This window comes from Ixodes scapularis, unplaced genomic scaffold (assembly GCF_016920785.2).
Source record: "Ixodes scapularis isolate PalLabHiFi unplaced genomic scaffold, ASM1692078v2 PGA_scaffold3__209_contigs__length_174095766, whole genome shotgun sequence".
Lineage (NCBI taxonomy): Eukaryota > Metazoa > Arthropoda > Arachnida > Ixodida > Ixodidae > Ixodes > Ixodes scapularis.
This window is the reverse complement of record NW_024609868.1, coordinates 40,481,686-40,504,140: the sequence shown is the minus strand read 5'-3', so window position 1 is coordinate 40,504,140 and position 22,455 is coordinate 40,481,686. Positions and strand designations below refer to the sequence as shown.

The 22,455-nt window shown below is 46.4% G+C and overlaps 1 protein-coding gene across 1 annotated transcript in view; it reads left to right on the top strand.

Annotated features, from left to right (window-relative positions):
* The window catches only part of LOC8051437 (ras-specific guanine nucleotide-releasing factor RalGPS1), a 32,121-nt gene extending 10,272 nt beyond the window's left edge, over positions 1-21,849 (top strand). Inside the window, exons 7-12 of the mRNA XM_029971616.3 lie at positions 3,186-3,359; positions 10,120-10,272; positions 17,701-17,733; positions 17,797-17,991; positions 19,831-20,008; positions 20,565-21,849. Coding sequence (XP_029827476.3) covers positions 3,186-3,359; positions 10,120-10,272; positions 17,701-17,733; positions 17,797-17,991; positions 19,831-20,008; positions 20,565-20,765 — 934 coding nt within the window. The 3' untranslated portion in view covers positions 20,766-21,849. The remainder of the gene's footprint in view (positions 1-3,185; positions 3,360-10,119; positions 10,273-17,700; positions 17,734-17,796; positions 17,992-19,830; positions 20,009-20,564) is intronic.
* Positions 21,850-22,455: the final 606 nt, after the last annotated feature.

Sequence of the window (22,455 nt, the reverse complement as noted above, 5' to 3'; positions counted from 1 at the left end):
CTTCAATTTAAAGTAGCATCAACTAAATTCTGGAAAAATAAAGTTGCAACATGATTATCTATCAACATTTTTTAAAATCTTTATTGTACTTTCCAAGCCGCGTGAGCAGCTGACAGTGTGAAATCGTCTGCGAAACATCTGACGTGCTCTTTGCTTTTCGTTTTGTTTGGTTTTCTTTCAAACACTCTTGGAGCAGACAAGTTGGGCAGTAGCAGACGAAATTGACATTTCGCACCATGTTTTAGTGCCTGGGGACAGCCAAGGTACTTGAGCAACAGGCAGCTACTGTTGTGTTCTGAGCCCTAGGTTGAGTTACAGCCCGAAGAGAGAAAAAGCGGTGATATTTATTAATGAACAAAAAGTTGGGGCACAAACGTGCTGATGAAGGTTTCACATAATTTTAGACAAACCCCCAGACTGGGGAAAAGACGAAGGACAACACAACGCAGAGTCTCAAACACAGCTGAAATTGATTCCACAGTAGTTTGTGTTTATGTAGGGATTTTCTGCCCTCACAAACCAAAAGAGAAGGAAAGAGAGGAGAGAGAAGAAAAGTGGGAACACTCTTGGCACAAAGGACTTGGCACCAAGCCGACATGAATCATTTTAGCCGAACATCCGATAAGACACACAAAGGACCTAGAATCTTTCTTTTTTTTTGGAAACAAACCAACAGGACCGTGGGCAAACACCTCAAACTTTAAAACACTTAAAGGAACACAAAAAAAAAGTATACAAAAAGAAGGTCGGCTAAAGCCAACAAAGGTTTGTGAGTGACCTTGCAAAACAAGGCGATCAAATTTGTAGGAAGCTTCTAACCTTGTATCTAAACTAAGGGATGGAGTATTAACTGCATTGCCATGATTAAGAATAGTGAGAGACTCCTTTACCAACCGTTTGTGGTCATCTCTCTCGGTTAAGATAGCAGAGGTAGACTGCCAAAGCGGTACACAATTATTACACTCAATAACATGTTTCGACACTTCAGAGTACGAGCGATGATGAGTTCAGATGACTCCGTCGTGCTGGGCACAATGTGACTGCAGGGTAGTGCGACGGCATACCGCTGAGTGCAAATGATGTTGATTTAAAACTTACGTTGCTTGCACGTAAACAGCAGAAACATATAAGCTAGATTGCCGAACGCACCTGCAGGTGGAGTGGAATCGACCCAGTCGACGCAATTACGACATGTTTCAACTCCTCGTCTGGCTTCTCGGCTCGCCTCTATTTTGTCGCGCTGTGCGCCCCTTTGACTGTTTTAGCTTGTAATGTAAAACAATGGGCAAAACAGAACCTATGTATTAAATATATTATTGGTTGGTTCATGCACTGTTTATGAAATAAATTGCTGGTGAATCATGTTGCTTGCAAAATAAATGAGGATATTTTGTTTTTCGTTTTTTCTTTTCGCGGCGCTGTCTATGTGGAGTACTGCGAACCTTCCTTAAGCGGGGACACAATCAGGTCGCCCAATCGGCTCTCATTTTCCTACCTGCCTATTTTACGCACTGGTCGTGACATATTCGGCGCGTCGCATCGCGGCTCGAAAACTTAAAAATGCAAACCTGACTTTTGCAGTGGCATCCATGAAACGGCGCAGGTCACAGCTCGACATTGAGCCAGAACTGAGAGTTGCGGGGACCCAGTTCCATCCTCCTTTTCAGAAAATTTGCTTCGATGATCGAGCTCACTTTAGCCATTAAAAACAGTCATTCCTGCTGACACTTTTTTCTTTCTCATTGTTGTTGAGCCTAATTGATTGACTCTGCCCATGTTAACTGTCAAATAAAACTTGAGTGTCAGTTTTATGTATTTTTCATGCACTGAAATTGAAAAACTTGTGATATCGTAAAAAGGGGGGTTCACTACGCAATATTTTACAGTTTTGATAGGTTGCAGGGTAGCAGAGGTTGGGGAACACTGTCTGAAAGTGAATATTCCAAAGCAGAATGACTAAAAGCAAATATCCTAAAAGATATCTTTTGACTGCGCAGCAGCAGCTGCTGTCAATTGCGGCACACTTTATGTGTTTATTCGCAATTTCTTCAAGATAATCTCCATCTTTCTGGGTGGGCGCTTGCTCAGATTTGATTGGGTTGGATTATGAGAACCCTCTGTTTTGAGTGATCGCAGTCTAAAAAACTGGATCTAGACGAAAAAATATTAAAAGCTTAAAGGGACACTAATAAGGTATTTATGCTCACCGAGGTTTTTATTTGAATATGGCCTATAAGAACCCAACTACCCAGAACACAATTTGCGGCTCGAAATTAATTTTCGTTTTATCCGAAAACAGCCGGTCCAGAGTTGGTTGGTTTTAGTCGCGTTCACTCTCTTTTCCATGGACACGTGGTGTTCAAATTATGTGTACCAAGTATATTAAAAGTCGTGGGTCATCTAAGGCACAGATTCAATATTGAAAACAGAAAAGAATATGAACCCTATTTTTATAGCATCCAAGAAGCTACAAATACATTGATTGAAAAAATAAATGTTGCACAGATCACAGAAAGTACATGTGCACGTCATTCTGAATATGGCAACGTACCGCGGGCTGGACGACGCGATGGCTGCGCACGACGGACTAAAGTTGCGACGGACGTGGGGCCGCTACTTTGGAACTGTCGTTCATGGTACCGGCCTATCGAACTTCAACTGCATAACATCGAGCGGAAGGGATATAAGCGCAAAACAATCGCACGACAAACGGTGCACGCAAGTTCGTTGTCGTCAGCGTCATCGTCCGCTTCACACACCAGAGAAGCGAAAAAAAAAAAATTAGTTCGGGTGTAGTCACATGTTTTCCAGCCATGAGCTCCCGTGCTTGTCTTTCGGTTTTGGAGCAGCTGAGTTTTTTTTGCTTTCTTTAAAATATACGTGACAGCAGCAATAAGTTGATTGGGTAGTCCCCACCCACACACCATATTAAATCGCATGACAAAAAAAAAAAAATTTTTTTAGGGGGGTGTCAGTGTCTTTTTAAGCCTTGTTGCTGGGGCACCCCTCCCTCTTCACAGTTTTTTCCCGCCAGTCCTCTAGTCTGCATTTCCAATTTCTACTACCTCGCAGGCATAGGCAGTATCACAGTGTCCATCTGTCGTCTGTACGGTTGGTGGTGCTCAGTATTTCACGGCACCAGTGTTGCCAACTGACCGAATACGTTCATCCCCGTGCATCCCTAGGGGTGCGGGCCCGGACTGGGAGCAGCGATTGGGAGCGACCTTGGAGGCCCTGGGGTCCCTGCAGCGGTCCTGCCTGCGGCTGGCGCTGACCCCCCTGCCCCCCCTGCAGGCGCAGCTGGCCAGGCCGTTCTACCTGGAGGAGCTGCAGAAGTTCCTCGAGGAAGACCACTACAGGTCGGCCGCTTGGCGGGGCTTACGGGGGAACAAAAAGACGAGCCAGTGTAATATCCCCAGAGATAGCCAACCTAAAAGTGAAAGCAAATCGGATGAAAACTAGGAGTGGACTAACTTCCCGTATGCAATCGAGAAATATTAAAAGAATGCTACTTTTGTATTCTGTGATGTGCGAAACTTGTTTTCACATTGAGGGTCATTGGAGCGTAGACAACTGTCCTTAGTCAGCAATATTCGCTCATCTCGCGCTTTAGCTAACTAACCCCATTTCGGCCCAGGTCACCGTTAATCAGGGCAGTGCAATTACAAGACGAAAAAAAAAAAAGAAGCTATCTTTCGGCATTTTGGTAGAAAAATAGTAAATCGTGTCAAAAAAGGGGTGGGTTATCTTTCGAGGGCAGGGCATCTTTTGAGACATTACGGTACACTCGGAAGCGACTACTTTGGGCTGTTGAGGCTATAATCGGCGGCAGGGTAGGAACAGCAGGGGAGAGTTTCCGTTGTCGCCCCTCCAGTACAAGCTTCCTACCTTCCTCACCTTGTCGGTGAATATGGTATAGCTTCCCCGGTGCCTGACACTGTCAAGGCTACCTACTTGCGCGGGTCCGTGGGAATGGCGCGCAAAACGAAGCCACAGGCTCTCACAGCAGTACGGGGCTGCAGCACCATGGAAGCTACGATAGCTTCGACAGCGTGGCACAAAATAGCCGACGCCAAGCACGGTTGTGCGGCTCTAGGTCTGCGACTTTGGTTGGCTTTTGCTTTTGACATGATGTAAGGAGTGGGGTTTGAACCCCCTTTCATTATGAATGATTGTAAGAGGGAGTATGCCGGGAACGCATTCATTTTCTGATTTGCGAAGCACACAAGCTCTTGAGCTGTGCCTTTTGGATTTTTGCTACTCGATCCCCGGGCTACATTTCGTGCGCCGTATTACGCCAAAGTGTTTTGATGTCACGGTTAAACGCACAGGCCTCGGTGGAGTTCACCGAGAGCTCTGTGCACTTCCTCAAGCTTCGCTGTCCTCCCTTCATATCCACAAGGTTTCCAAAGGAAAGAATGCCAGAACTAGTTTACTTTTCTCCTCAAAATTGCACAGTGGAGATTAAGCACCTGGCCTTACGTGCTATACTATGCTCGCAAGCAGTTTGTAATGTATGAGTGAGGTATTGTCTCATGTTTCCTTTGGCATTCCCAGTGAATGCACACTGCACTATGTGACTAGGACAAACACAGCATTGGCGCTTTTTCTCATTTTACTATAGAGGTCGGCGTGAGTCCTCGAATTCTACAGCTTTCGTATTTTCCCTACTTCGTTTCCACATGACCTGGTGGAAAGCAAATGCCACAGCTCACTCGAGCCAATCGGAGGGATGAAGCGAAGTGCATGAAAGTTCTTTGTGGGAGTGCACTCCAGCGATACATTCTCACGTGCCTTGAGCAGTAGTTTTTGTTGTTTGCAAAGTCATGGCAAAAAAAGAGTATAGTAAGAAGTCCCAAGCACAGCCCCCTTGCTGTGAAAAAAATTTACAGGTGGGCACTTACAGTGATGTGATTGCTGCGCCAATTGCGCCAAACTGCGCCGAGCGGCTAACCCTGCTACATCCTGCTGCATTTTACCAAGATATGGGTAATCTGCGCCAAGCCTGCGCCAAAGGACCAATTTTGGTTGCCTTTCTAAACCGAAACTACACTGAGTCCCGTAATAGACTTCTTCCAAAACCGACGCGCCCCATCACGGCGAAATACCACGCAGTGCACTCTGGGAACTAGTTGGCCACTGAGTTTCGGTTTCGACTGAGCAGGTTCATCTCATGCTATCACGCCGCGACCGAACGTGCTGCTTGCGTTTTCGATTATCTGACTTTTTTACGAATGTACAATACACTCATACTTGAGCGATACAAAACGAAGACCGGGGCACTTTCCTTGGTTCCCGAAACATCAGATATTGTGCGTGCATATGCAAACGTAGTAAGACGTGGCTTAGTCACCTCTCCCCACGAGTGCATCTTTGAGCTCAATGTCAGTAATCCCGTCTAGTACCAGTGAACTACGACTGAAATTTGGTCACCTTGAGCCCTACACATATTTTTGTCTACCAAACGTCCGCTTCTTGATACTTCATTGGGCGAAAAGCAAGCCGCATCCTCACAGGATTATCAAAGTTGAGCCCAGCGTTGGCGGATGAACGTTTAAGGAAACGCAATAAATTCGACCTCACTACTGTACAAAAGTTACTATGATGTCTTCCTCGTGTCATCACATATCTCACACTCAAATTTTATGCTCATAGAAGATTAAGTTTTCGCAAACACTGAGATAGGCTAGCTACGACGGAGGCCCTAACAAGCGTCCCCTACTCCTCGCTAAGCCTTTTGGACAAGCTTTTCCTGGCGTCCAAGATCTGTCCCTGAACGGTGTGTCTGAAATTATCTCGGCATAATCAGTCATAAAGCAAGCAAACACATAACAAATATTATAGCCATTAGCAACCGTCATATGCGCTTTGAATAATTTCGTTCGTTTGGCACACCGCATAGGGGTTCGATCATGCCCGTCCGGCGCACTTCCGGCGAACGGTGCGACATTCTTCACACAAGTGCTCGACTTTTCCTTTCTAAAAACGGTTTGTATGTGTGAATGGGCCTATATGATTGCAAAATAATTTTATGGGCATACGCGATGTTGAATATAAGTGGAATGCAAACGGGTGGGCACTTCACTTCGTGCAGTGCTGCAGGGCAGTACAGATAAGAGATGAGAAGTGTGTTGAAATGGTGCTTTTCAATGGCGACTCCGAGTTTTACCTCGCATACTCAGGCGTATTAAGAAAAACAGTAATTGCAGAAAGTTATATTTCGTCTATGGACGTACGAAAAAAAACTTCCTGATTAACAACAATAATGTAAAGGCACAAGCTCGATGTATGCAAACTTATTGGTTGCTACAGCTTGCTGATTCGTACACAAGCAAGATCCCCGAGCTTCGCAGCGTCGAGATTCCCAGCACTCGCTCGTCCACATACCTCGAAACGCTAACAGAAAGGCTCAAGTACAAAAATACAACAAGCGTGCATTAAGACAAGCTATACGTCTCGAGCTTGTGCTAAAGCTTCGAGGTCTGGCCATTTAGGTTAGTTTAGAGACCACAAATGACGCTCTCGAGACGAGAAAGCATGAGATAACGGCCGTTAATAGTTCACGCTCTGTGTATGATCTCTTTCGATGTGTCGATCGAAACCGAAACCATGCCACTCTCCTCCCTGGCCAACTAGTTCCCAGAGCGCAACGCGTGCCGTGTTGCATGCAAGGATTTATGGAAGTAGTCTATTGAGCACGCAGTGAGCTAGGTGGCGCAAGCAGCCGCCTGACACAAAGTACTCTGCATCAATTGTTCTTCCGGTCTTGCATGGTTTCGTCATGTCTCATTCCGCGTCCTCATCGTCTCGCGTTTTTAAATTTTTTTATTATTTTTTTTTCTTTTTCACAATAAACGCGGACGTGTGCGGCGCTCCGACGCTAACGTGCTGGGGTACCAGCCATGTCGTCATGCTATGAAACGAAACCACATTTTTGCGCGGCGGCAGTTCCTTTGTGAGCTGAAGCACTCGCTCCTGAAAGCAACGGCCATGGGAAACTATATTTGGTCCCTGCCTGCCAGTCACCGTGGTCGCGCGACGTCGGGTGTTGCCGTCCCCACGTCGCTGTAGATATGGCGCTTTCCAAAACGAAACTAAATACCGCCGCATGTTCATCAACATTCCTGTTCTTGTTTAATACGCTACTACAAAAATCTTTTTTTAGCTCAAAGACTTCTGTGTCGAAGTATTGATTACCTATAGTTTCTCTCGGTGGGCTTTCTTTCGATAGGGACCCTGTGAAAAATCTGCCGCAAAAGAAAGTTGGTGAAGGGAAGTGAGTCAAAGAAAAGAAGGCAATGTCTGCACGCTCAACCCGCACAGCGCGCTTGTTTGTCTCGAGTTCAGTCGTTGCACAAAGCGCTCCAAGAACTTTTTGACCTTGGCTCGTGGTGTCTTGCATAAATGTGCTCAAGTACTTTTCTTTTTTTTTTTTCTGCGTGTTTAGCAGGTACCTCGCCTGCCGGCCTGGCAAGCACGTGCCGCTGGACTGTTGTTTTTTTGTTTTTTTTTGTATGCTGGACAGTTACATTTTGCATACAATTTTGGGAACCAGTTGGCGACGGAGCGGAATGGCATGGTTTCGATCGAACAGCCATCTCCGCTCGTGCGACAATTTCGCATTGCACTGCAGTAGTTACGTCATGTGTTTTATCAGTTGGAGACTGCTTTCATTTATTTTATCACTAGTCAACCTAATGCTGTGCTATTTATACTGAGCTGGTCATTTTCAAATAAATTTTAATAAGTGCACTTTGGTTCTTATTTACCTATAGCAGGTACATATATACATATCATTTAACTGAAGCATTGCAAAATGTCTCATGTCATTGGCATTTCAGTTACGTGTTGAAAGACTCCCAGGTGGTCTAACTTGACTATAATTTGTTTATTGCGGTAAGCAAAGTGTTCTTGGTTTGTCCAGCACTTGAAACAGTTTTTTTTTTTTTCTAAGAATATCTGCTCCAAAAGCCACTTTTGCTGCTCCAAAACACTGTTTTGGCTGCTCCAAAAGGTGCTCCACTACTGCTTAGGCCAATCACATCACTGCACTTAAGACTGCTTACATGTAGGAAGGCGAAAGCATTATAGTTTTGTGGGTGAAATGTTTTTGAGTAATGTTTCTACACATATTAAAGTTTAGGACCACATCCTAGAAATCAACACCAAGTACGGCATCTAGGACAACGCCGAGGACGACGTCTAAAACGACCTCTAGGACTGCGTCGAGAACGACACTCTGAGGGCGACGTCTAGGACGATACCTAGGGGACGATGTCTAGGACGACCTCTAAGACGCCATCAAGAATGACATCTAGGACGACTTCTAGGACAACCTCAAGGATGTCATTGCGAATGACGCCTAGAGGACGACGTCTAGGACAACCTCTAGAACGACCTCAAGGACGGCGTCGTCCTTGAGCATACAATTGAGCGGCGCGTGCTTGATGACGTGAAGCGGGGGGGGGCATACTTGCGTCCCCTCCTCACGTCAAACAGCTGTGCATACCAGTTGCCGACAATAGACCTCAAAGCGGAATGATAGGCCTAACGTCAGGTCAGCACATGCCTGCTTCACCCCTTCCCGCTGCACCGCCAGCAGTTCGGCTGGCTCTTTAGCAACGATGACGCCGTTGCTTTGAAGCCACACAACGCGTTGCAGCCAATGGGAATTTATGGCTCGCTTTGCTGCTACAGACAACACCGGCTTCGCTCCATGGGACCCAGTTAATGCTTTCGCATTAAAAAGAAATGAACAGACAGTTGCTTGTCCTAGAGCTGTGGTTTATAGCTCATTTGAGTAGGGGGGCCAGATGGCCCGCAACGGAAAAGTTTGAGGCCAGCCAACGTAAGACAAGGGGGAGGTTTCGAAAGATTTTAAAGACAGATCTCATGCTCTATGCTATTTGTAAACTTAGTTTTTCCAGTGACATCTTTGGACTTTATTGGTTGTCTGTTTTGGCCCTGACTTGATCTGATAACAAGAATTAAAATGACAGGGCCCCTCCAACGTGCTGGCATTTTTAATAGAACAAGAGAGCAGGTACACTGTCGTTCCCGTTGCTCAATTCACTCAGGAATTAACCAAGCTCAACATATCTCTAAAAAAAACAATCAGTTAATTTGGCAGTCCTTGCTTTCCTGACGATTTTTATTACAACACTCTTAACAAGTACTTGTCATTTAATGGCAATATTTTTTTTAAGGCAAGAATCTCAAGCTCGTAGCTTTATCTTTGGCAGTTGCTGCTGCTGATTAAGAGTTCTCGCAGCCAAGATGCATCCTTTAACAAACAGCTGGCACTTGCAACCTAGTGGCAAAATTGTTGTATGTTACAAAAAGCTGGGAGGCAAAAAATAAAGCGAAACAAAGGGAAAATGAACACAGATAAGTGTAAACTATGTGCCTATGTTAAAGGAGCAGAGCTGCCTTTCGAGCGAAAATGAATCAGCGAGATGAGATCACTATGGCACATGCCATTTTTAGCGCTCGAGACATGGGAACCAGGACTCGTAGCCAGTTGCCTGTGGGCCGCATGCGGCCCAAAGGCCGCATGTTTGAGACCCCTGTCCTAGAGTCACTGAATGTTCCCAGAGTACCTGAAACTCCTAGGCTCCCAAGCTGGATGGCGCCACGATGGCGGCTCAATCTTTCTTTTTTTTTATTGTGGTCACCATGAGCATTTAGAAAGCACGTTTTTTCTGTAAAAACCAATGGAAAAAGTTCTTTTTGTAGGAACCTTTATTGAAGGTTAGTACAGAATGACAGGCACGTTATGTTTTCATAAAATTTTAGTTTACAAGGTTTTGCGACACATTAACATTGCTTTTAGACAACCATGTCTCACCGGTGATTTCAGGTAGCACGTCCCAACCTGGGCACATCCTAACTTCGGTAATTAATTTGCGGCACGTCCGCTTGGAACACGGGGTTCGACATCCCCGAAACCCCTTCCACAAACTATACATTTTGGTGCCAACATGGCCGATCAAAGCTAAAATAGAACAGTCGCAGCGGACGCTATCAAATGCACTACTCTAGAAACATTCAGGGACTCTAGCATCTCCGTGCTAGCAGCGTCGTGCTCTGCGTTACTCGTGCGTTGTGTGTGTACTGCAGAGAGTCCCTGCGACTGGAGCCACCGGGACGTCAGGCCAGCCTGACCCTCCTTCCGGTTCCCGAGCCTGGAGCTTCGGCGGCCGGCCTGAGCCTACCGTGGCCCCAGCCCCGCTTCACCCCCGGACACCGCAAGGCACGCAGCCTGGGCACCAAGTGAGTTTGGCACCCTTCTCTCACGGCGGGGGAGACTGACGACACGCTCGTCCAGTCGTTTTATGTTGCCGTCAATTCGTCAACCAGAAAGAGTCACCTTCTCGATTCAGTGTGCCAATATTTTTCATTAGCGTATAAATAGCAGAAGGGTTTGGATTCGGGCTAGTTGGTTGAACATGTTTAGGGGTTAAAAGCGCTAAAAACGACGGACGAGTAGGAGAGACACACACCACAGAGTGCTAGGGGTTAAAAGCGCTAAAAACGACGGACGAGTAGGAGAGACACACACCACAGAGCGCTAGGGGTTAAAAGCGCTAAAAACGACGGACGAGTAGGAGAGACACACACCACAGAGCGCTCTCTAAAAACGACGGACGAGTAGGAGAGACACACACCACAGAGCGCTAGGGGTTAAAAGCGCTAAAAACGACGGACGAGTAGGAGAGACACACACCACAGAGCGCTAGGGTTTAAAAGCGCTAAAAACGACGGACGAGTAGGAGAGACACACACCACAGAGCGCTCTCTAAAAACGACGGACGAGTAGGAGAGACACACACCACAGAGCGCTCTGTGGTGTGTGTCTCTCCCACTCGTCCGTCGTTTTTAGCACTTTTAACCCCTAAACAGTGTATAAATAGGTAGGGCATGAATGCCTTAAAAGATTTTCAGTGTGCACATTTAACTATAGGTTTATATATACTCGTTTCCACCTCAAGGACCGTAGTAAAAGAATGTTTGGCTCCTTGCAGGGTGTTATTTTTTCCAAATTATGCGATGGATAAAGATACTTGTATGTGTGCTTAGGATCAGTTACTTGTTCTTTGATCAAAAAGTACACATTTCAAATGCAAAATGCATATTTCTTTTTTTTTTTTGACAACAAACTTTTGGAAGTATTTTACGCGGCGTGCAGATTATGTGCAAAACTTTCTTTCTTTCCAAGCCGACAAGGGGTTAAAAATGGGTTTGTCTTTTTTTATTTTTTTTATTGCTGGGTGTCCTTCTAAGTTTATACTTTTATGAATCTATACTCCGTTTCAAACATCGCGTGCAACGCTGGGAAAGCTACTGAAGTAGTGCGCATGAAAAAACACACAAAATTGTGTTACTCCGCGAGATTTCGTGGACGAGCGGTACAAGGCGCTGCTCTTGCGATTCCGACATCTCGGTGGCGATGGTTCGAATCCACTTAGAGCGCAAAGTTGTTTTTTTTGTTTTTTTTTTCTCGACCGATTTTTTGTGCAAGATTGTGCGTATTGCGGAAGTGCATATTTCAATTCCTCTTTTCTTGTTGATTTTATTTATAAGAAGGTAGACTAGGGGCTGGTGTTCCGCTCGAACTTGCGCCGGCCTCGTCAAAACGGAAGAACGGTCGAGATCCAGGGCGTCTCTATTTAAAGCCGTTTATTTACATGGTAGCGTGAAAATCAGAGAGTACCTTGAGAGTGTGGTGGACGGTCCTTTATATAACGAATATTGTGATTAGGGGACCGCACTGCCATTGTTCAGACGGCTTGGCATTCCCTCACGTGATGTGACTTCATGGAAGTTTCCTTCAGAGTCAGAATACTCGCCGGTGTATGGAAGAAGTCATCCAGACGGCAGTATCTCGGCGCTCTGGTGCCGGCGCCCCGTACACAACACACGGCACTCGAGATCAGGATCGAGTGTTGTTTCCTTTTCGAGGAAAGCAGGGGCCTCGGAATACAGACACGGGCATGTGCGTCGTTTACTTAGCCGACCAAGGTTAAGGTGCCTCAGGCAGACGGAGCCGACCATGGTTACGGTCCTGCAGGCAGAAGAACCCAGAAGCTTCGGAATGCAATCACGGGCACCGCCTGCTGTAAGGTCCCGCAAGCAGACGGAGCCGTAGGCACGATTCATCACCGACACAGTTCTTTCTTGACGCTTGTTTCACTTTGAAGCCATAAGACCGATTTCAACACCAGAAACAACAGGTGGCAGTTCACAATACTGTCCGCGTGCTCGGAACTTTCACGTTGCGAGGTCTTCGCTTCGGGGACGCCACCTTGCCAGACACTCCGGTGTCGTTACTGATCCAGGACCTCACGGACCGACGTCTCCGGGAAACACGTTCTTGAACTCGCGTACACGTTGGCGATCACCTGCTTGCACTTTTGCGAGATCTTCACACAACGAATCTTCGAAAATATCCGAGCAGGAAAAGAAAGCTTTGTATAAAAATTCAAAAGCGCAAACACCAAGGAAAAGAAGAGGGGACAGGACCTGTCTCAGCGCCCTTGCCGGCATCGGCATCCCCAATGATGGACACGTCACCAGATACAGGTTCTTCCTGACTACAGCCAGCCAAAAGACTGAATTCCTTTGGGGCTCTTACATCCCTCATCTGAAATACCTACGTTCATCTAGGACGCAGCGGAAAGGCGAGTCCGTTACGCTCTTAGGCTGCGAGCCCCTTCCGGATGATATACGAGGTGTTCTTGAAAAAGGACCGAAATTTTGTACTGAGCCCCAACAGCAAGGAATACATATGGTGTCAAACGTCCATGATATCGCTTCTAAAGCTCGGGAAGAAAACCGACAGAGTTGCGTTTCTGACTGTATGGAAATACTACTAAAAACTGGCCCTCAAAGCGACAGGAAGATACATTTCACTCGTATAGTCAATCACTTTCGAGAAAGAAATTTAAATCTTCTAATATCGGACAAGGAAGGGGGTTTTGTTGTGACGACCAGAGAGATTTACCTTGATAAAGCCCAGTTCTCCATAGACAAGAATTTTAATTGCTTGGAGAGGTTCAATCCAAAAAAAGTGAGGGCAAAAGCACTCCAGCTGTGCAGCAGGCTAGATCTAAGCCAATTGAGAAAACAGATAAACACTGCTAAAAGTGATCAATTATAAATGTTTTTCACCGCCAAAACTCACAAAGAGGGTTGCCCTTTTCGTGTAATAGTAACTGAACGAGGATCTTGGCAGGGAGCTATGTCCCAATTTCTTTTACGCCACCTGAACAGCCTCAACATCTATGACCCTTTTCTAATTCCAAACTCAGAATCTCTGATAGACTACCTTAAATCAAGTGCTTCAACAGTAAAGTTTGGACTCTCCCTTGATGTGGAGGACTTGTTCTACTCGGTCCCTCACGCAAGAATGTTTGAAGCAGTCAGCGATTGCATAGAGGCTAATGGAACTGTGTCATTTCAAAATCAATGTGGCATACCATCCGAATCTTTCATGGAACTCCTTAGGTTCTACCTCACATCTACCTTTGTAACTTTTAGCGGCAGTACTTACATCCAAAAGAAAGGAATTTGCATTGGCTCCTGTGTAGCACCTGTCTTATGCGACATTTTTCTTTCCACCTGTGACAGGGCAATAGCCCAGAGCCTTCCCACAAACCTTGTAACACGTATCTTTAGATACGTCGATGACTATCTCGTTTTACTTTCCATCGGACCTGACCAATATGATTGTGCTACATTCAACATCATAAGCAACACTTTCATGACACAAGCTCAAGGACTCAAATTCACACATGAGTTACCTACTAATAGCAAGCTTCAATTTTTAGATTTACAACTGTCCTTTGAAAAATCGCACACTTGCTGGACTTATGCACCACGGTCCAAAAAAAGACTCCTACCTTTTGATTCTGCCCACTCCAAGATCATCAAAAGAGGAATAGTGCAGAGTTGCTTCAAAGCGGCCCTGCACAAGTCCTGTGAACACACGGCTAAGCGCAGTTTCGAAGCACAAGTGCAGAGGCTGCAGGATTCTGGATACACCAATTCATTATTGTTTGATGTAGCAGAATGTCTGACAACTCCCAAAGGAAGAGGACAACGAAATTGCAAGAAAACGCGACCGGCAGTGATACCCTACTTCCACAAGATATCACACAACTTCAAACGGATAGGCTCAAAGTATGAAGTACCAGTGGTACTTTCAGCTCCAAACAAACTAAAAAAATTGTGTCCTAAGATTAATTCGCAAAATGAAAATAACAACAACTGCACCGTCAAGCATACGCACAAGTACGTCAACTGCAACATCAACGTAGTCTACGAAATTCCATTCACATGTGGAAAAGTCTACGTCGGACAATCTGGGCGCTGTGTGAACGTGAGACTTCGAGAGCATCACCTTTCTCTGAAATCATCACCATCGGGACATCTCGCCATACATGTCCGTGACTGCCACTGCACACCCATATTCCAACAGACTAAGATCCTCAAGCATTACCATAGAAAAAGATCCCGAGAACTCTATGAAGCGAAAACCATATTGTCTCTCGGGGGAGCTTGCATAAGCGCACCATCAATAGCGCTGTCCGAGAAAGAGATGAGATACCTCGACCTTTTTCCTTAACGCGGGTCATTTTAGTGTTTTCTAACCTTATCTTTGCCCTACTGATTTTGTATATATTTCTGAATTTTTATTAAATTTTTTCGCTAGTGTCAAGGGGTAAGATTTAGTTTAAATTTTTTTAAATGCGTCTATAAACTATAACAATAATTTTTCTTCTTCTTCTTTTTTACCTTCACATACCTAATTCTTCTTTTATGTCTTCCTCGGGGAATGCATTAAACTACCAGTTGGAGTAAGCGCTCTGTCCTGTCCCCTCTTCTTTTCCTTGGTGTTTGCGCTTTTGAATTTTTATACAATGTGTAACCAACTAGCCCAACAGTTAATTTTAAAGAAAGCTTCCCGCGTAAGACGCCATCTTCACGAAACCGGCGAGGCAGGGGCAGCCGCACAACCCGAAAACCCGAAGCGAGTGCGAGTGCCGCCATAGAGTTATTATAATGTACGCTAGAGGTTCAAGTGGCGCTAGTGTGCTGACGCAAATTGAAGCAGACAGCAACCAGTCGAAAATTGACTTCCGGTAATGCATTTCTATGGGAAAAAGTGAGTGCATTTTCTCCCTGCGCTCGATCATAAGAGCAAATATCCCAAATAATTCGTACGTACTAGGTAGTTTGGAACATTTCTCAGTCAGGCCGACGAAAGAATTGGTCAGTTACGGCGTTTTTCTCTCGAATTCATCGCACTAAAACGGTGCTAAAACGGCTTCGTACGTGTATTTATGTGCACTGTCGGACACTGTTAGCGCGAACGCGGCGTCGGCGATTTCGAGCATGGGGGATATACATGCCAAACGAACGAAGGACATCTGGAAAATCAAGAGCGGCGGCAAGAACTACGCAGCAACACCGGATCAGTAACTCGCAGCGCATGTACGATCAAAATAAATTGAAGGCCACGTAATCTATTCCGATTTTAAATAAGTGAGTACCGCTTTATTCTTTCTGTCCTGAGCGAAGCTGCGTGTTCTACGTTCAAAATATCACCCGCGTGCTAGACATCGTTGAGAACAAGTGCGCAATAAAAGCTGCCCGGCAGAGAAAACGATACGAAGAGACACCTTTCATATCCCACGGACTTTATTCTCTACGTTGAAGGTTTTTATGCGCTCATGCACGACGGGATCATTTTCATATGGTGACAGGACTGGCATATTATCAATAGACAAGCGTCACCGGAATGCTGGCGAGCCTTGAACACACTCTATATTCGTTTCGATCGTAATTTTGCTTTGACTCGTCGCTTGTTTTTACACACCTGCTGCGGAACACACGTTTGGGACTGAAATGCAGCGAAGTTCAACATCGCTCACTGATGAAGAAAAATTCCCTAACTAAAGCAATTACACTTTTACAATGTTAATTAAGACACATACTATTCGGTACGACCGAAATAACCAAAGTGTTTCATGTTATTTTAGGGCGAAGAGACAAAATGCACGCCCGTTTTCCCATAGGAATGCACAGGAGCACCGCAAAAGTAGACTGGTTGCTGTCTGCTTCAATTTGCGTCACGGAAGTCGCATAGACACTAGCGCCAGTTGAACCTCTAGCGTACATTATAATAACTCGATGAGTGCCGCACGAACGAAAACGGAAAATAATTTGGAGTAGTTTACATTATCTTTTCCTTTTTATTGAAAAAGAATCGGTGTTCCCTCGAAATCATAACGCCACTATTAGTTACTAGCTACAAAGATGTACACTTTTCGACTTTTTTTTTTTTTTTCAGGGGCCGTACTATTTTGTGGAGCGAACGTAGTCGCGGTCGGCTGTGCAAACCGGCGCGCTAGCTTTGACTACGTTGCACGCTATGTTTGAAACGGAGTGTAAGAACCTCTATTTTTAATTGTTTAGGCATTTGTTTCTTTACCAAACAATGACAAATAGGGGACACCTATCACTCCAGACCATAAATGTCCAAAAGACATCACCTGGTATCTTTAGCGTCCTTATGTCACCACCCATCATGGAGTGTCCCCAAAGCGGCATCAAAATGTGTCGCGGGAGCTGCCGTGTAATACTATGCGTTGCGGTGATCCTGGCGTCTGGCTAAAAAATCGCTGGCGAAGAAGAGATGAGTGGGCACAGCCGTCACCTTCGGCATGGCGTACCGACCCGTGGTTGTTGTAGTTACCATTGGCTGGACGGCTGCGGGGCAAGCTAAAGCAAAATAGACGTCCGTAGCAGCCATCTACACTCTCGTACCGTTGCCGGGATCGCAACCAACAGCGGCATTACACTAGCTGCCTTGGTGTCTTCGAAGCAAAGCACCAGCCTACAAATCCCCGGTTGGCCAGTTGAAATCCCGGTCGAGGTGTCCGTAATGCTACAGAGGCTTCTTTGCGGAAAAGGCATTGCTTAAACGAGATTTCGATTGGACATTCAAAGACACCCAGGTTGTTGAAGCTAGTCATCCTCTGGGGCATATCAGGTGCCCTTCGTTGCTTTAGTACATGGAGGTAGGAAGCTTCTGGAGGCGACATGACGCCACCTTAGATGAAGCCTGAAGTGTGGTGTGACACGCCCCCAATGATCACCAAAACCAAGAGACGCTATTGGACGAAAGGGAGAGCTGACTTACAGCTGTTTTGACCACCCTTGCGGCCCACCGACGGTGACCAAAACAGCTGTAAGTCGGCTCTCCTTTTTGTCCAATAGTGTCTCTTGGTATTGGTCATCATTGGGGGCATGTCACTCCATCCACACTTCAGGTGACGTCATGTGTCTCCCCAGAAGCTTTCTACCTCCATGGCTTGGCACGTAAAGCTTTCAAATTTGCATTTAGCAGCGTCAGAGTTGCGACATCATCAGTCAGATATTGAGGTTTGATATAAGATGCAGTAAAGCCGCGATTCGTAGACGTATTTTGCTAACGCTATTTTAGACAAGTTCGAAATCCTGCTAAGCCCACCTCTTATCGTCTCCTGGCAGCTCTCATGAACTTCAAAGTAAATCAAAGACTCGTGAAAATCGCATCTTGTAAAACTTGCTGCCGCACGTAGACAGAGTCAAAACCTCACCTGTGTGTTTGAGTGCACTTTTGGAGGCCTCCTCTTTTTTCTCTTCTGTGTGCAGCGTCTTCACAAGCGGACCCCTGCTGGCATCCAAGTAAGACGCGTTCCGGCACGGAAACCCCGTGCCCGCACTAGAGCGCGCCCTGCCTTGCCACAGCGGGCAGGCGGCGGCACCGTCTGCGGAGCATCGGACCAGGCTGCTCATCGACGACAGCGTGCCGGAGCACCCGCCCACCTTGGCGGTCGGCCCCCACGGGGACGCCCCGTTCCAGACCATCGGGTGGTCCGGGGTGGGCCAGGTTCGCTCCCTGGAGCTCTGGGAGCCTCCCGGAGGGACCCCACTGGGGTCGGGGTATGTCTGCCCCATCCGAGCTTGCGGTTTTGGCACCTCCACGCTCGCGCCGGCTCACCAGATACAGTGTGCCTAGGCCAAAGTGCTTCGTTCAAAACAAAATGACCAGATGTCACCACCCTAAGCAAAGTGCTTGTGAAGACACCCTAACCTAGACGTCACTTTGAGAGCTATTGTGCATTTTTGTGCGCGGATGACATACTCGTGTCGACGGAAATGTGCAAGATGTCCACATGCATGGGTAGCTTACACTACTGTACAGTTTGCCGTGCGGGTAGTGTGCCGGTGTGGGTAAATGATGTACTAGTACTATGGTTGAACGGTGCGTGCATGAATATGCGATATAGTCGCTGATAGCACACTATCTGGGTGGACGAGTGTTCATGTGTATGCGCAACGCGTCCAGTGGGTCAGTAACGCACCACATGGGTGGGTGGTGGGTAAAGATGTCATATACACTGTGCGAACATAACTTTTTCTTTTTAAGAATGAGAACGCTGTCATCATAATTACTGTGATGGGAAGTGCTCACTTGAGGCCCAAAACTAAGCAGTAAAGTTTGGTGCCCACCAACACCGTTTCGGATTAAAGTGTGAAACAGAGCCAACGTCGTGTTTGAACTAGCAGTGTCGTGCAGTGTACCTGCCTATACTCATTGTCAGATGGAGAAAAAAGCATGTTTTGTTCATTGTTCATACGCCGCGCAAAGCTCATACAAGACCTGGTTGCCGGGGGAAGAAACAATGCTTTTCGCATTTGAAACGTGTAGGTACGAGTAAAATAACTTATATAGCTATTCTAAGACGCACCTACATATACCGTGTACTTTGTTTCATGATAACTTGGCAAACTATGGAGGCTGCGGCTCCCGGGACCCAATAAGAGCGCCAAAGCAAGGCACATGCTAACACTCCGTGTGAGGTCACAGAGACCTCGTTACTGCCACAGCAATAAATAGCACTGTCCGCGACAGAAAGTAGTTCTAAGCTTTTTTTTCTTTTAACGGCAATGAAATCGCACGATTCCATCTCTAACAAGAGGCTATGAAGAATAAGGAATAAATAATCACAAATTTATGAGTTTCAATTATATTAAACCAAAAAAGTAAAACAACATCCGTATCCGCTCCCGATTTTTTTCTCCTTGTAGCGCCGTGGCCGGTGGCGATCGCTGGCGATTGCAGCCGTGTAGTTGGCCGTTTCCGCTCAAAACATTGCACTGTACCTGGCATTAGCACATGTCATAAATTGGCGGCCAAGTTGAGCGTATGGTTGTCTCATGAGCTGTTCATGAAGTGTGCGCTATTCTAGCTGACGGAAATGTCGCTGCGGTCGACGTTCACCTGAAGTTGGTTGGTTTCTGAGCAGACGACTTTTAGCTAGCAGATGACAGCCGGGTCCTCCTGGCCTCTCGCCTTGCATTTGGCGTAGTGACACAGATGCTCCCGTGACGTTGGGTCACGTGTCTCGCTCTGACGCTCTTACTGGGTCGCGGGGCCCTAGACGCCACAGTTCACCAAGTTATCACAAAACAGAGTATAATTCACCAAATAAATGGAGTAATGCTCCATATAATGGAGTAATGCTTTGATTGAAAAGATAGTGGGTAGACCTCCCTGCTAGATGGCTCAGTCTACCTGGAATTTTTTTTCAATTGGCCATCGTTGCAATTTCTGTGCAAGAAGCGGACAAACTTCTGCTTCACTTTAGGAGCCAGACTTTGTTTTACCAAGATTCTCGAAGTGAATACGAGCATAGGTGAGCAGTATCCACATGGGTGGATAAGTTTCTCTTCCGAGCGGATAACGAGCGCATGCACCAACGAGTACCGCACCCGCAGTTGGGAAGAGGACTGTGGGCAGCCGGTGGTGTGCCAGGGCTGCCTGAGGCGCAAGACCGTGCTCAAGGAGGGCAGGCGGCCCGCCGTTTCGTCTTGGCTCCGCTACTGGGTCGAGCTCAGGGGCACCAGCCTCATGTTCTACTCACCAAAGTCCCTCAGGGCCAAGGAGCGCTCGGACGTAAGTGCTTGAGCCTCTTTTTCGTCTCGTGGTGGTCGCTGTCAGAGTGACAACGTTAAAGAATTACTTCAGTTGTACGTACTGCCTACAGCACGAGCTTCCTGCGTCGATAATGCTGCAATGTCTCATGTGCCTCGAGCATGTATGCGCAGGCAAAGCGCAGCAGAAGGTGACAACCTGAGAACATCCTGCTGGTGTCGTCTTGTTGGTGATGGCTATATTGATTTTCATGCAATCCACTATATTTGTGAAAACTAAATTACCAGTAGTACCAGAGCATTTACAGTACAAACTCATGGAGGCAACAGGCATGCCCGCAGTTCCACAAAAATCAATTGTCGGGTGGGGTGGCACTTGTCTTCGTCAAGGTTAGATGACCACACCTCGAATGCACCACTTTTGTCAACTGGCTAAGCTACCGATTTCTTTCTACTCTGTACAGATCGAAGATGACTTCCACATTACATGCTACATGGACCAAATCTTTCTCATTTTGGAGGGTTGTTTTTTGTACCCACTGCAGTTTGGTGTTACGTAATAGGAGCATTGCGTGCAGTTCAAGCGCCAGCCCTGCAAGCAGAGCAGCGTGGCTGGCTGGCTGGTGGTGCCATGCGCCGAAGACGCGGACTCCTTCCAACTGCTCGATCCTGCCAGGGGAAGCCGCTACAAGTTCCGTCCAGGCAGCGGGGGCTGCTCCGCCCACGACTGGTGTTCCTACCTCAGGGTGTCGGCTGCCAGACTGCCCAACGCGATATGAACGGGGCTTTGCAAGCCGTTTCAAATGTCGACGCATCCATTCACCTGTCGCACTCAACGAAGCTTCTAGTGCATACCCAGTGCAACGATGCCAACCTGCGACTCGTCCGTGAAGCTTGCCCCATTACGACGATTGCACCAATAACACTGCGTCGGAAGCCAGACAAACTGCCGAGTGTTGTGCCACCTATTTATTTGTTCTTTATCCGTTTGTGCTGGACAGTGTCTCGTAAAAAGATAATGCTCCTACTTTTGAAAAAAAAAAAAAATAATAAAGTAACTTATTAAGATTCTGTCGTGGGGTGTTAAGTGAAGCGAGCATACCCCTAGCTGCAAATATGGGCACGGACTGTGGCGTTTTCTGATCCATTCACTAGCTTAAAAATCGAAATGGCTGAATGTGTTTGTACAGGGAAATGCAAAGGCACTTTTTCCTCTTTGATACGATTATAGGTGACCCAACTATTCACGACGTAATACCACGAATTACTTTTTTTACCAGTGAAATATTTTATGAATTTGATTGCTGCTGGAACCAAGTTTTACAAAAGCAAAAGGACTGAAAGTTGTTTTTATCTCAAAGATACCGCGATTTGTCAGATTTACTCCGTAGCAGCTGCTCGAGCATCTACAGCAGGATGCCAATCGGGAACATGTCCCAATCCCATTGTAAACAGAACAAGTTTAGGTTGTCCGAAATGACGAGGTTCTGTCTAAAATGGGCCGTAAAAATTGCCACCTTCATGTAGCAGTCTAAATTTTTTATCAAAGGCGTATATTTCAGATGTGGGTTTTACCTTGTAAAATTACAGGACCCTTCCTGTAAAAAAAAAAAATAGGTCAAAACACTTGCCACGGTCCACGGCAATGCAGTTGACAGAGCCGAGTGGTGGGCTGCGTTTAGCGTACTTATTGGTAGATGGCGCCACCTCCTTGTCCCAGCTTGCTTTTAAAAATATATTGAGACTGCCCGCAATGACCGTGGTCTATTAAAATGAACGTAATCTTTTTGTAATGCAGACATTGATAGCAAAATTTGAAGTAACAAAAATAAAACATAGTTGCATAATGACGGTGCTCTTGCAGCAGATGCTCTCTTTCGCTGATCGGTTACACCTTTCGACGCTGTTCCCGACCGTCCATCCATACGTGCACCAAACCCGCCATTTGACACTCTTGTCTGCTTCGCCGTCCGCCATTCACCCTGGCAAGGCTTTAATGCGAAAGCATTAACTGTCCCATGGAGCAAGCCGACGTCATCAGTTTGAAGCGCGAAAACGGCACCTAGTTTCCCTGATCCTTCGGTTCCATTGGCCGCTGCGCTCGTTGGTTTCCATGACCGCTCACCCCATGGCACTGCGTGTCCATCGGCGCGCCGTTAACACGGAGCATCCAAGGTCACCAGGGGAGCACGTGCGCTGACCGGCGACGAAAAGTATGCAGCAGACGAAAAAGGAAGCAAACGACCGGCTTACATGCTTCCGCATTTTTGGCACCATTTGTATATAAAAAGAGAGCTATGCTTCGTAATTTTACAAGGTCAAACCAACCTGTAAAATACACCTCTGATGGAAGGTTTAGACTGCTACGTTCAGGCGCAGATTTCTAAAGCCCATTTTAGATTGAGCCTCGGCATATGCATTACATACGATTGTAACTTCTCCGCTGGTGGCTCCGTACAATTTAAAGAA